Genomic DNA, 14,749 nt, shown 5'->3' with positions numbered 1-14,749 from the left:
GTCATCTTCCAGCCTCCAAGGGCACTGCATGCACATGATACACATGTGTACATGCAGACAGCACATACATAAATAAATGATTTTTTTCCTTTTTTTTGAGACAGGGCCTTCCTGCTTAGCCCTGGCTGACCCGAAGCTCCCTTCTGTGGTTGAGCTTCAGATTGTTTCCACGTTGGCGCTCATGGAGGTTTAGGGGCAGTCAGGTTGCTTCTGAGTATTTTCCTTTTCAGTTTTCTCTGTGAGCCTCTTCATGTGCACCTCGTCTCAGCGCGTGTTCTGTGAAGGATGGATTCCTTGTCTTTGGACTGAATTTCTGGAAGGAAGCGGTCGATTGATTCTGCCTGGTTAGCTTTGGCCACCCTCGAGCCCGCAGATCCTGCCGTCTGTGTAAGGAAGCCACAACCCGGGCTGTGTTTTCATCACCGTGCCCTGTGCCATTCGGTCAGCCTCGGTACCCACTGGGACCCTAAGCACCAACCAAATGTTCACGGAAATGGCGACTCCTTATGGTTTTGGGGTCACAGGAGCGGCTGGTGCGGGGAGGAGTTGTGAAAGACTCCCCACTCCTTTCTCTTTTTAAAAATAGCCAGGGGCTTGGTTTTAGTATCTCGCCTGTCCACCTTAATAACGCAAACGCCTTTGGGGGAAAAGAGAGATTTGGAGTGCTTTCCTGCAATTCTGAAGGCGTCACGGTTTTCGCCCACAGAGCAGTTTGTCTAACGTGTGATTTAGATGCCTGATTGTCCCAGTGATGGGTCCAGAGTTACTGAGTTGGGCAACACCGTAAGCAGTTTTAGAGCCCAAGGCATAAAAGGAAATGAAGAGATATTGGCTTGGGTACAGCCAAGACAAAGTCAGGTTCGACTCGGAAATCTGCAAGCCAGTGCATTTGGCTAATTGTAATTCAGTACTCAAACACTTGGCAGGAAGGGAAGCCCAGAATGGAATGGAGACAGAAGGCAGACCGGGCTTGGCATGGTGGCACCCGTTGTGGGTCACAGCATCATAGGCCTTTACCCACTGAGCCATCTCCACAAGCCTAGATCTACTTTTTTTGGTTCTTTTTTTCGGAGCTGGGGACCGAACCCAGGGCCTTGAGCTTCCTAGGCAAGCGCTCTACCACTGAGCTAATCCCCAACCCCCTAGATCTACTTTAAAACTGCTCACGGGTTTGGGGATTTGGCTCAGTGGTAGAGCGCTTGCCTAGCAAGCACAAGGCCCTGGGTTCGGTCCCCAGCTCCGAAAAAAAGAAAGAAAAAAAAACTGCTCACAACGAATGCATATAGATCCACACATCACTGTAGGTTGGTCCCCAAGGGATCCAGGGAACCTTTGGTGTGACTGGTCACCGTGGGACTGGGGGTCAGAGGACTGGGGTCATAAGTTACACGCCTGGCATTTTATGTGGGTGCTGGAGACTTGAACTCAGGTCCTAGTCTTTTAGCTTTCAATGTGAATGGGATTCTTTAGGGTAAACTTTTTTTTTTTTTTGTTGTTGTTGTTTTGTTTTGTTTTTGGTTCTGGTGTTGGGATTTGAACCTAGGACCTTCTGCATGCTGAGCGTATGGCTCCACTACTGAGATGCACCCTGAGCCTAAGGTAATTTGGACTGTAGGTCTTTCTTGCCTTCTGTGATTGTAACTCCCATTTCTGATGCAGCTCCTCTGTTAGTCACAGGGCTCCGTTTTTAGGCCATCACCGCTGTCCCTTATGTTCTTACGAGTCAGTAGGGTTCCTGGTCATCTAGAGATGTCACAGTGCGTGAGATCCCACAGTACCACCCACCCGCTCAGCCCTCAGCCTGAGAGACTGGACTAGAGAAGGAGGAGTAAGATTGTGTCAAAAATGTGAAGGTGGCAGGCCCATCTGGATGAGTGCCTGTCAGCCTCGCGGAGCAGATATCAGGGCTCTGTTGGGACTTGGGGCTGACCCTGTACCTCTAGCACTGCCACGGACTAAGGGTGTGAAAGGAAACCATTGACACAGTACAAGTGGCTGAAGCCCGGGTAGAGCGCAGCTGGCTAGAACAGAATGATTCAGAATCCACTCCAGGGGGCCATGTTGTTCCTGTTACATTGTAACGCCTTTCAGAATGCTGTCCTGCTTGTTCGAGCCCAGCACTGCGCTGCAGCCCTCAGAGGGAGATGAAAAGCATGGCAGTGTGCTCCCTTCCTATTTTCTAAGTCTACAGGACTCGAATTATAGCTACCATGGAAACCGCACTTTGGAATTTCTGGAGCCCTTAATTTTAACAGATAAAAAAACACGTTGGTGCTGATTTTATAATTGTTCATGATAGATAAGAAGTGACTAAACGTCTTCTGAAGGGGAAGGGAGACAGAACACGTTTTTCTTTTTCTCCCCCCCCTCCCCCCGCTCTTGCAAGATGTGTTCATTCGAAGGGTGTCCTTTCGTCTGGGTGTGACTCTTCCTCCTTCCACAGATTCTGACACGATAGCCGAGTTACGGGAGCTCCAGCCGTCGGTGAGGGACTTCGAAGTGCGAAGTCTTGTGGGCTGCGGTCACTTCGCCGAAGTGCAGGTGGTTAGAGAGAAGGCCACTGGGGATGTCTACGCCATGAAGATCATGAAGAAGGCGGCTTTGCGGGCCCAGGAGCAGGTAGGAGCATCCGGATCTCAAGTCTCGCCTCGGTCTGCACCCAGTACCCCTCACAGAGACGATAACCTGCTAATTTGACGTCTAGGATCCAGAGAGTTGTTCATTATGAGTGTGTGAGCCGAAAAGGGCCTCCTCAAGCCCTTAGCTCGCTCTCAAACTGACGTTGATGAATTCTGAAGCCTCAGAGATTCCCATCGATTGCTTTGTCATGCCTCTGCAGCTGCATTCTACTGTAGAGCCATTGGGCTTTTAAACTAAGGCTGATGACTTTAACGTGACCCCTCAGGGCTGTACGCTTGGGTCTTAGGGACCTGCCTCCCGATGGGGTAAATTGGCAGCGTCCGTCCACACCTGTGCCGTGCTCAGGCGCTCCTATCGTGGGCACACGTGTTTAATTTTAGAGCAGGCCTCTGCGGAAGTCCAAGTAAAACCGTGTTCCCTGGCTTGTGAGTGGCTTGTCTGAGAACAGGGTACGGAGTTATCTTTTTAGCTGTGTTTTTCTCTTCCTTTGAAGAAAGGCTGCTCTCCCCCAGACATATTGATTCATTGACTGTGTTTTCAAGAGACAGCCGTCAGCCTTGGAGTTCAGAGAGTAATTCATTAGTTACAAGCGGTCTAGTTGCACATCATGAGTCCGACAACGTGCCCAGCTCCGTGGGAAACCTGCAAAAGGAATTGAAGTCCCACGGCCATCCCTTGCAGGGTTGACCCTCAGCTCCCAGAGGTGGAGGGAAACTGCAGATCCATAAAGCCGGTGCTTACCGGTTAAGCAGCACGGGGGTGGGGGAGAATTAGCAGTTTCATTAGGAGTGATGTGAAGGGTGATGTCATGGGTGAGCCAAGGGCAGTCAGGAAAGTCCTTAGGATGAGAGGGAATGGTGACTGGGTAGAGAATTAATGGGAACTACCAGGAAGACACATGGCCGACGTGACATCCTGGGGGTGTGAGGTCTGGGGTTCTGTACAGGGTGTGTGTGTGTGTGTGTGTTTGTGTGCACATGTGTTTGCACATGTGTGTATGTAGTTGCATGTATGTGTGTGTGGGTGCATGTGTGCATGTCTGTGTGCATATATGTCTTGGTACATGTGTGCACATATGTATGTATGTATGTGCATGTGTGCCTGTCAGTGCATATGTGTGTCTGTCTCTGCATGTGTACATGTTTGTATGCATGCGTGCACATGTGTGTCTGCATGTGTGCATGTATATGCATATGTGTATGCATGTGTATGCATATGTATCTGTGTGCATATATGTCTTTGTACATGCGTGCATGTGTGTATGTCTGTGTGTCTGTCTCTGCATGTGTGCATGTGTGTGTCTGTGTGTCTCTTATGTCTCTGTGACTGTGTGCATGTATGCATGTGTGCTATTTGTGTGAGAGAGAAAGAGAGAGCAGAGGAGAGGGGAGGGGAGGGGGGAGAGGAGTTTGGTTGAGAACTAACTGAGAAATGAAGACATTTGGGTGGGCAGTTTTTCATCATGTTAAACTACCCGACGTAACATGTACCACGTCAGCCATTTTTACCATAGGATTCAGTGTCCCTGTCCTCCATGCTGTCAACCAGTTCTGCCATGACGAAGGTCCTCAGAGAAACTAGCCTGGAAGGGAAGGTGCTTTGCTTTGGCTCACGGTGTCAGGGTTCTTACTCCACGGTCATCAGTGCCTTCCCTGCTTCAGGCCCGCAGTGCGGCAGAGTGCCATGGTTGGGGGCTCGTGGTCATGAAGAAGAAATGAGGGATGGGGAGGGAGGAGGGGAGGGGACTGTCCCTGGGGCAAGACAGGTCTTTCCAGGGCAAGCCCTCCAGTAGCCTGCTCTCTTACCTGTGCCCACCTCCTACACCCTACATTTCCCAGGAGCCCATACGTTACTAATCCAAGAATGGAGTCACCAGCTTTTGGGGGACAGTTCAGATCCAATCAGAAGGCTCCTAAACAAAATCCCAAGATCCCTGTGTGGTTGCTGTTTTCTGACTTTTAAGACAGAAACTGCAGCAGGGGGTGGGAAGCCACTTGTCAGAGTCCAAGCACGACCCGGCTTCTGTGTTCCCGAATGAAGTGTGAGCAACATCACAGGAAGGGAAATGACAAGACACTGCTTGTCATTAGGAGGCTGGGGTGGGTGTGCTCACTGAGCTTCCCCACCCAGGGAAGCGCTGTCCGTCATCCATCCTCTCTCACTGAATGTGCTCAGCATGATTCTGGGTCCTCAGGCACCAGGTTAGCCCAACCCTGAAGCGCTTGTGTTAGGATGGGAACTAGGGCATATAAAAGGAAGCAAGTCTAATGTGCCACATGTGGGCAGGCAACTGAGAGCCAAACAGATTCACTTTCCTCCAGGAAAAGGACCTCAAGAGACCATGGTGCTGAGGTGCGGGCCTGGGACTTTAGAAACCCTGTTTATGAAGGAGCTAATAAAACTAGCTTTGGTGGTAAATATACCATTGATGGAGAGAGTTAATGTAATAAAGAAAAGCAGGCCCCCTAATGGAGTCACTGTGAGGATTTGGAATTTAAGGATATGAAGAGAAAAGAGCAGCATGGGAATCTGAGGGAGTAGTTAGAGAGAGAGGACATGAAGAAATGGTGTCTCATCACACGGGAGAGGCTGGACTGCTGTGACAGCCAGAAACGGTCCTCAGAGACCTGTTACCGTAAAGGAGTCTTCAAGGGTCAGGCAGAGTCAACGGTGAGCCAGTGAGGCCTGGGCCTGTTCAGGTCCAGCTTCCCCCACTGACCACCTTCCCTGTCAGCAAAAAAGATCACCCTCTAACATGTTTGCTAAGCGGCTAAGATTTAGCACTGGGGTCTCCAGGGTGACTTTTGGGACTACATGGAGGAGCTGCTTAAAAACAGTTCAGAGTTAGGGGTCTAGCCCAGAGGCCAGAACGCTTGTCTAGCAAGCGTGAAGTCCTGTGTCCAGTCCGCAGCAACGACTGCATAAACTGGGCACGGTGGCACACGGACCAACACTCAGGATGTAAAGGCCCGTGCACAGAGGCCAGAGGAGGATGGTGTGTTGCTCTGTCCCTAGAATCAGGGTCTCTCACTGGACCTGGAGCCGGACCGGCACTCACTGGTCTCTCTCCTATGGTGTGGGGGTCTGGAGTGCCTGGCTGTGCAAGCCTCTTATGTATTTACTTATTTATTTGATGTGGGCTAGCAAGCCAACTCGGGTCCCAGCCTGGCTTGCTGCCACACCCACTTGCCAGCCTCCTCACGGAAATTGAGCCCCGCACCAGCGGCACTGTGCCTCTCTCTTACCTGGCCACCATTGTTAGAACCATCCAGGAAGTGAGGGTGCATGGGAAGGGAAGGATATTTAAGCTCAAAGCGAATTGAGGAGAGATGCTAGGTGTGTAACTGGATGGATAACGTGAGGGCTCGGCAAAGCTGAGCTAAGCAGTCAATAGCGAAATTTCAGAGCGCCATGCCAAGTGACTTTTTAGGACCCAGAAACATCAGTTTAGACTGAGAGGCGGGACAAAGGCCATGTCCCCTTCACATTTACTTCTATCAAAATTACTATCTAAAGAGTTTCTCTTCTCCCCCAGGTTTCATTTTTCGAGGAGGAGAGGAACATATTATCCCAGAGCACGAGCCCTTGGATCCCCCAATTACAGTACGCCTTTCAGGACAAAAATAACCTTTACCTGGTGAGTCTTCACGTCTGTGCCCATGAAACGCTCTGCGGCTCTGATACTCAGATACCACGGGTTCTTGCCGATGTAGCCCATGACATTTCTCTCTCATTCAGTGGACCTTCTGACTAGACGCCTCCCATTGTTCTGATGATAAAGAGATAGAGGAGGCCCACTGTGCGCGGCCATGGAGTGCAGCGGCGAGAAGTCAGTCATCTACCTGGGAACGGTCTCTAACTACCTTTAATAGGATCCTGCTTTAATTAAATTAATTAATTTAGTTCCTGAGACGGGCTCATTATGTGGATCTGGCTGGCCTGGAATTTGCTCTGTAGAGTAGGCTAGCCTGCAGGCTAGCCTGGAACTCAGAGCATCAGCCACCGCCTCTGCCTGCCCAGTGCTGGGATTAAAGGTGTCCTTGTCTTGTTTTAATTTTTTTTTTTTTTATTCCTTTTTTTTCGGAGCTGGGGACCGAACTCAGGGCCTTGCGCATGCTAGGCAAGCGCTCTACCACTGAGCTAAATCCCCAACCCCTTGTTTTAGTTTTTAAAAGTGAAGGTAATAACGCAGGATGGATATAAGAAAATGCAGCCTGTTCCCTCCTCGCACACGTGGAAGCCAGACAGGTTTATCTCCTAGAAGCACAGAATAGGATGGTGGTTGCCTGGTTACCAGGATGAAGAGAGGCAGGGAGTGATGGTTGATGAGTAGACAAGTTAGATTACCCTGAGTCGATAGGTAAGGGATAAATAAGTCTTAGCGTCCTATTGTGGGGAATGATATGCCTCACAATAAGTAGAAGGGGTTGAACGGTCCCAAGACAGAAAGCGGACGGTCGATGTTTAACATGGTGAATCTGTTAACTGTTTTGATTTGATTATTGTGCATTGTATCTACTTATGGAAATAGCATACTGTACTCCATGGCTATACACAGTCATTAAGTAGAAATTAAAAACACACACCAGGCCCTCCAAATCCCACCCTCTAAATGCATATGCCTGGCCAGTAGGATGGCCCTGCAAGTCGGGCTGCTTGCTGACAAGCCTGAAGACCTGAGTTCGATTCCTGGGACCCACAGGATGGAAAGAGAACTAATTCTCGCACATTGTATGCACACACACACACACTTTAAGAAGTTTAAACACGTATACTCTGAAGGCATGTGAGGAAAGTCACCATCCTCTGGAAGGAACACGCGCTGATGGAGGAGCCTGCTCCTTCTGACCTTAACTGTGTCCTATCGGGGAGAAACTGAACGCACTGCTGTGTATGCAACCAAAGGGCTTTTCTCTGCAGGCGTGGGGGCCCACGTCTTTAACCCCAGCTCTCAGGAGTCAGAGGCAGGCAGATCTCTGTGAGTTCCAGGCTGGCCAGGGCTTCATAGTCTCAGACATTGTTGACATCACTACACACTGCCATTTTCCATTCTTTTGGGGGTCAGGCATGGAGGCCAGGGCCTGGAGCGTGCCAAGCCCATGCGTTACTGAGCTGCAACCCTGGCCTCCAGGTTAGCCCTTGGATGATGGCAAGGCATTTGTTCCTGGTCCAGCCTCTTGTGTGAGACTCTAGTGTCCCCGTGGGTGAGGACAAGCAGGCTCCCAGAAGGGAGCAAGGAGCTGGTTTTTTCTTTGAACTCCCACTGGCCCAAAAATTTTTTTTTTTCCTTTTAAAATGATGTTACTGCCTTTGTTTCTGATCTGGAAGAGTCAGACTGTCTCATTCCCATATGAATTGAAGTCTCTCCTTGGCTCCACCCAGACCTCTTTTGGACATGGTGGTTTGAGGACCCCATAGCTGGGGTTGCAGGCACGCACCACCATGTCCAGGCCACCGAGCTTTCTTGTGTGTCTGTACATGTTCATGTGGGTGTGTGCACACGTGCCAGAGGCCTGAGTTTGGGTATCTACTCTGACCACTCCCACCTTGACTTAGTTCTTATACAGGGTCTCACTGTGTAGTTCAGGCTGTTCTGGAACTTTCTGTGTGGAAAGTCTTAAATTCACAGAGAGCCCCTTGTCTCTGCCTGCCAAGCGCTGACGTTAAAGGCCTGTGCCACTACATCCAGATCCTCTAGGTTTCCAGACGTCCTCCTCAGGAAGGCAGTTTGCTTCCTGTGAGATAGAATCTCTCGTTGGCCTGAAGCTCGCCGATTAGGTTAGGCTAGCTGGCTAAAAAAATTCCTGGGTTGGGGATTTAGCTCAGTGGTAGAGCGCTTGCCTAGCAAGAGCAAGGCCCTGGGTTTGGTCCTCAGCTCCGGGGGTGGGGGTGGGGGTGGGAGTGGGGGTGGGGGTGGGGGGAATAAAGAAAAGAAAAAATTCCTATTTGCAGCAGCAGCCCGTCGAACACAGTTCACAATTTGTCTGTGGAGTTAGCATGGCTCATGCCAGTCTTTGGCTCCACTTATCAAGGCTCAGCTGTGACTCTGGCAGATGGCTTGTGGAAGCAAAATCACGAGGGAAGCTAGCTGAAGGCCTACAGTTTTAGGTTCTCAGTCCATCATGGCAGGGTGGGCGTGGTCGAGAAGAGAAGGGCAGCTTTTCATAGTTGCCAGGGAGCAGAGAGAGAGAGAGAGGGAGGGAGGGCGGAAGGGCAGGAGGGAAGGAGGGAGGGAGGGAGGGAGGGAGGGAGGGAGAGAGAGAGAGAGAGAGAGAGAGAGAGAGAGAGAGAGAGAGAGAGAGCACGCAAGAGAGCGCAAGAGCGAGCACTAGAGCTTGAAGCCAGACTCCTGGCTCCCCCTACCTTCTGAATCCCCACTCAGGGTGCTATACAGCCATATCCAGAGCGGCTCCCGATAGAGTCCTGCTCTGGTTGTGCTGTCTGAGGGTAGTTTTTCAGTCTTTCAACCCACAGTTGTGCAATTTTGTGGACAGTGTTTCCTTTCCATATAGGAACGGCTTGGAAATGACCTGTTTGGGGCCACTGACCCCAGGGCATTTGTTGACACTGGCATCTGTTGCCATCCCGAGTCAGGAGGGAGTTAACGAAGGCAGAGCCTTTGTTTGTGCCAGAACCAAGTGACAGCTTATGATAGTTTTGACAACGAGACATGTGCTGTTTTGATCTCTTGGCTAGGATTTTCTGAATTTCAGGCATGTCTCAAAAATCACCAGGCACGTGCTTTCTTGTTTCCTCCCTGGAAGCCAGGGTTTAGGAGGCCACCATCAGGAAACCTGGTGTTTAAAAGGCCTGTTCTTGTTCTGTCGCTGCTCCATGTTTGGACTTCCCAGAGTCGTCCTTCTCAGCTTGAATTTTCTCATTGGTAAATATGATGGCCTGGGCATGTTACCGTCATTGGGGTTCTTTGAGTTTCAAATAGTTGCTCTAGTCCAGGTCTTGGGGTGTATTTCAAGAGAGTAGTCAGAGTTTGTTCTTTTCAGGAGCCACAGTTTCATTAAATGGCCTCAGTTCTCTGTCTCCACTCTCTGAGTCTCTGCTTCCGGAGGTCTGGCTGCTGCTGCTGCTGCTGCTGCTGGTTCAGCAGCCTCTCTGAGAAGCGTTGCTCTGCAGACACAGGGCCTCCTGTTTCTGATCGTTGCTTCTTCCTTCGCCTGTGCAGTGCCATAGCATGGGCATCTGAAATCACTTGTTCTGTTGAGGCTCAGGAATGGTCCATCGTTGTCATCCTCGGCTTATTTCCTTTGTTTACCTGAACCTCTCTTGGCAGCCCTTCCTTAACTCATGTCTTGGGTTACTTGGCCAAGTGCACTGCTTCTTGTCCAGACTGTGTGAGTCAATGCTCTATAAGGACTTTTTCGTTTTAAAAAATGGCTGAATCAGGCTGGAACTCAGAGGTTCAGAGATAGAAAGCCCTCCTTGTCTCATCTGCTAGACAGCAGCTCTCAACCTCCCTAATGCTGCAGTCCTTTAACACAGTTTCCCATATTGTGGTGACCCCCCCAAACCATAAAGTTATTTCATTGCTACTCCATAACTGAAAATTTGCTACTGTTATGAATCATAATATAAAAATATCTGATAAGCAGGATGTCTGATATGTGGCCCCAAAAGAGTTGTGACCCACAGGTTGAGAACCACTCAACCTGCTCTAGAGGTTACCTTGACCTTTCAGACAAATAATGTAAGGTTTCTGTCACGGACACTTTGCTTAGAGGATTCCAACATCCACCCTGATGCCAGCATTCAGAAGCACTGGGCTGAGTGCAGTGTGATGACGAGGGCTCCATTGCATTTCATGTGGCACACGCTGAGTGTGCAAACATTTCAAGGTGTCATTCCTGAGAGGCAGCTGCACGGCATGTCTCTACTGATGCTCTGTTCCAGCAAGCTGGACTGGAACTTGTCTCAGTCCACCTGCTGGTGCTCTAACAAATTCCCAGACAGCAGTCTGTGAGGCATAGATGCATATTTGGCTCACGACCCTAAGAGCATGTCACTGGCATCAGGCTTGGACCTCGTCACAGTTTTATTGCAGTTTTTGAGAGCATGGAGGAGAGTGTCACATGCTAAGACAGTCAGCATTTGAGGCTGTGTCTCTCCTTATAAAGCCACTAATGCTATCGGCACACTGGCCACGTCTTACCTAACCTCCCAAAGGCCACACCTCAAATAGCATCGTCATAGAAATTTGGGGTTAAATAGCCAATGTTATGGACATCTTTTATCCCTATGTGTATGTATATGGGCACGCATATATGTGGTTATTATGTACACATATGTGTATATGCATGTGGAGGTCCGAGGGTGATGTTGGGAGTCTTCCTGTATCGCTCCACACTTCATTCATTGAGGCAGTCATCACATGAGCCCAGAGTTTGCCAGGCTGCCGTGTGGATCCCGGTCTCTGCCTTCCAGATTCTGGAGTTATAGGAAGACTCTGCCACGCCCATCCACGTTTACACAGGTGACAGGGATCCAAGCTCTGGTCCCCAGGTCCCTAGCAAGTACTTTGCCTGCTGAGTCGTCCCCAGGCCCATCTTGGGAACCGTGTGTGCAAGTGTGTGAGTGTATGAGTGTGTGTGTGAGTGTGAGTGGGTGTTAGTGTGTGTGTGTCAGTGTGTATACGTATGAGTGTTTGAGTGTATGAGTGTGTGTGAGTGAGTGTGAGTGGGTGTTAGTGTATGTGTGTGTCAGTGTGTATACGTATGAGTGTTTGAGTATATGAGTGTGTGTGTGTGTGTGTGTGTGTGTGTGTGTGTGTGTGAGTGTGTGTGTGCTATGCCTTCCATGACGTGCTCGTAGAGGTCAGTTCTCTTCTTCCACCGTGTGGATTTCAGGGAGTGAATTTGGGGTGTCAGGTCCCCTTTCCTGATGAGTATCTCCTAACCCCAAAATGCAAACTTTTGAGGGCATATTCAAACCCCACAATACTAACTAACTGTGAAGTGTTCACACCTGCCTACCCTGTACACACACACACACGCACACAGATACATGCACAGAGAACACGCATTTGTCCTTCATTCTGACTTTAGCACAATGAATGGAAATTACCGTCAGTCCTTGGAGTATAGATGCAAAACCCAACAGTGAGGCTTCGGCTCCTTCCAAACGGAACACATGTAAGATCTGCCCTTTAATTAGCATTTGCAGCTGCCGCTGTAGAAGGGCCTGTCTCTGTTGGCCAGAAAGTCTTTGCTTTGAAAGAGCGAGTCCTTCACAGCCCCAAGCCAGGCTCGACTGTCAGCTGCTGTGCGGTCTCTGCCATCAGTGGGGTTGCCACATTGTTTAGGCCTGTTTCACCGGAGGGGTCTTTCTCCCATCTCATCTCCCTGACTTTCGATTGCTGTGATTTGGTGATTTCCCCATTTGTGTGCCCTGCGCCTATTCTCTGTGTAGATGTCTCTCCAGTCCTTGCAAGGGTGGACGGTGACTGTTTCGGTGCCAATGGTCTGGTTATTTTCCAGCCCTTTATTGTCTGCGATCTTGTCTTGATATTCAGAAAGCCTCGGGTAGTCACTGAAAAAAAAAAGGAAGCAGAAATGATGGCTGTATTAAAGCCAAGGTCTGTTCAAGGACAGGCTGCTGCGGAAACGTTGAATACGACGGGATTAGGAAACAGAATTGGTTCTGCAGCCTCATCAATAATGGTCCCGGTGCAGTGCTGGGTGAGTGGTGTTGGAACCAATCCTTAAAAATGCATTCTCCAGGCCGGCGAGATGGCTCAGGCAGCAGAGGCGCTCGTCCTGTGGTCCTCATGACTTGAAGTCGATCCCTGGGAACCATGTCAACTTGGGAAGAGAGAACTGACGCCACAGAGTTCTCTGACCTCTGTATGCACTCCTCTCCCCCTCTGACAGTAATAAAACAAGTAAAGTAATATATAATTTGGGAAGATACATTCCTTAACTGGATGGGGAAATTAGCACCCATATGCCCAGGACTCAGGAGGCTGAGGCAGGAGGGTTGCAAGTGTGAGGTCAAGAGTGGGACCCTGTCTCACACATTGTAGCTCTGTCACCTGTTGATGGAGGTCAGAGGGCAACTGGAGGAGTCAGTTTTCTACTGCGTGGGTCTCAGGGACCAATCTCGGGTTGTCAGACTTGGTGGGGAGCGTCTTCACCTGTAGAGCCACCTCTCTGTCCCATGTCACAGTTTTTACAAAGTACTCCTCCCAGTGACCCTGATGGACAAGCAGGCTTGAAAAACCCTCTGTGGAGGATTTTATGGGGTAGAAGCCATATTTTGGGGGTGCTGGGCAGATCCATGCCATCTCTACAAAGATGAGCAGCAAAAGTTGTGGTCAGAGCGCACCCGTGGACTGAACCAGACACTGCACGTTGATTCTAGCACATCATAGGTGGGCCTTTGTCCTTCATTAGTTTATAATGGTCTCTGGGCCTCATCGCTGGGCCACAGCCCATCTTGAAGACACTTAGTCTGTGACGTTCGATGGGGACTTTGGTTACCTCTTGGCTTGGTGCCGTCTTTCAGAGTCCCAAGGTGTTTCTGAAAGACCCCAAACCCTGATTCTTTCTCATTTAAGTTCAGCAGCATGGCAACCGGTTAAACCTGGGTTGCATTTCACACACACCGACTCCCCTAAGAGCACCATGTTTTCCGAATGAGAGCTTTATCTTGTAGTGTCATTGTGGGCAGTGGATGATGTCTTGATCCTCGAATGGACTCCTGAAGGTTCTGTTCTGGTGCCTCGCCCTTGCAGACTTTAGTGTGCTAATTGGAGATTGTGTTGGTGCTTGAGGAGTGATTAGGCTCTCTGATAAAGATTCGTCCTTTTTAGATGGTTGTCATTTAGGGTGTCTATTTTGGCCCCATGTCACTGAGCACACAGGCTAGCAGCTGTTGTAATCTTTGTGGCTAGTTTTCTCAATCAATCCCAGTTTCCGAAGACTCGGGGAGGCTATCTGACCCTCAGAAAAGACGAGTCGAGTTTGTGTGGACATCTTGCAGAGGGAGCGTGGTAAACCTGTGTCTTCCCCCTTTGTGCTGTTTTTCTGGAAATTCCTGCTGGTTCTACTGTCAAATGGAATCTTCAGGAACTGACGCTAAATACTTAGTAGCAGTCGGCACTCAGCTCACCAAACTTGCCGACGGTTGCTGTGGTTTTGACTTTCTCAGCCTTAATCTTAGAAGCCATTCTGGTGCTCACAGCACAGAACCCACAGGTCTGTAACAGTGGTATGTCATCACACATAGGCATTGTTCTTATTTAAAGCCATCTGCGTTCCCAAAGTACTAGTGCGTCTGCTATTATCTGCGGATTCCCTTTTGCTGCTCGAGACCCTCCTAATGGCAGTATATATTTAAAGCAGACTTAGAAATTAGCATTCACCCACATTGCCATGCCTGTAGAGAACCAGGTTGGGATGAGTGGGTGAGTTACAGCAAGCCAGGTGGCTCCTGTGGGCTCTGTGGGGCTGAGGTGAGGGGCTGACGTCATTGTCATCGGCTGGGAGTTTGGAGGAAATAGGTTTACCCCTTCTAGGTGTCATACTTCTTGCTGGTGAGCCACTTTGCTCTTAGCAACTGTGGTACGAAATGACATCTTGCCTCCCCACGCCAGTGGTCCTGTGTGTGCCGAGGGAGAGAAGCCACGTGAGCGGGTTGGTTCCCAGGCTGTGAGGCTGTGCAAGTCCCCAGGGGTATCTGCTTCTGGGCTGGCCTGGTGCTAGGTGGACTTCTTAGAGTCTTTAGGAGGACCAGCCTGGAGCCTCTGGAGGTCCTCCTTCTGACTTGCTGTGGGAACTTTCTCTTGCCTTGATAAACACCACAAGCCAAAAGCAGCTAGGGGAGGAAAGGTGTTCCATTTGATGCTTCTGGGGCACAGTCCACTCCTGAAAGGAACAATAAGAACTGAGGTAGGAAGCCCCTTATGGGCTTGCCCTCAGGCTGACATCCGGCTGCCTTCCTTCCATAGCCCGGGCCCACCTGCTTAGGGATAGTACCACCCTCCGAGAGCTGGGAATCAAGAACAGGCCCACTGCCATGCCCACCAGCCACGAGTTGGCGTGGGGGGCGTGATCCATCTGCTGAGGGTCCTTCTCAGGTGTTGGCAACCTTGGGTGGC

At 50.0% G+C, this 14,749-nt stretch overlaps 1 protein-coding gene across 13 annotated transcripts in view; it reads left to right on the top strand.

The window, feature by feature from the left end:
- The window catches only part of Cit (citron rho-interacting serine/threonine kinase), a 162,932-nt gene that overhangs the window by 11,406 nt on the left and 136,777 nt on the right, over positions 1-14,749 (top strand). For all 13 annotated transcript variants that reach the window (XM_087579454.1, XM_087579453.1, XM_087579452.1 and 10 more), the window contains 2 exon segments: positions 2,444-2,619; positions 6,176-6,277. In XM_087579454.1, coding sequence (XP_087435580.1) covers positions 2,578-2,619; positions 6,176-6,277 — 144 coding nt within the window. In that variant the 5' untranslated portion in view covers positions 2,444-2,577.

This window comes from Rattus norvegicus, chromosome 12 (genome assembly GCF_021556685.1).
Source record: "Rattus norvegicus strain SHRSP/BbbUtx chromosome 12, alternate assembly SHRSP_T2T, whole genome shotgun sequence".
Lineage (NCBI taxonomy): Eukaryota > Metazoa > Chordata > Mammalia > Rodentia > Muridae > Rattus > Rattus norvegicus.
The sequence above is the reverse complement of the archived record's forward strand: the minus strand, read 5'-3'. Positions and strand labels throughout refer to the sequence as shown.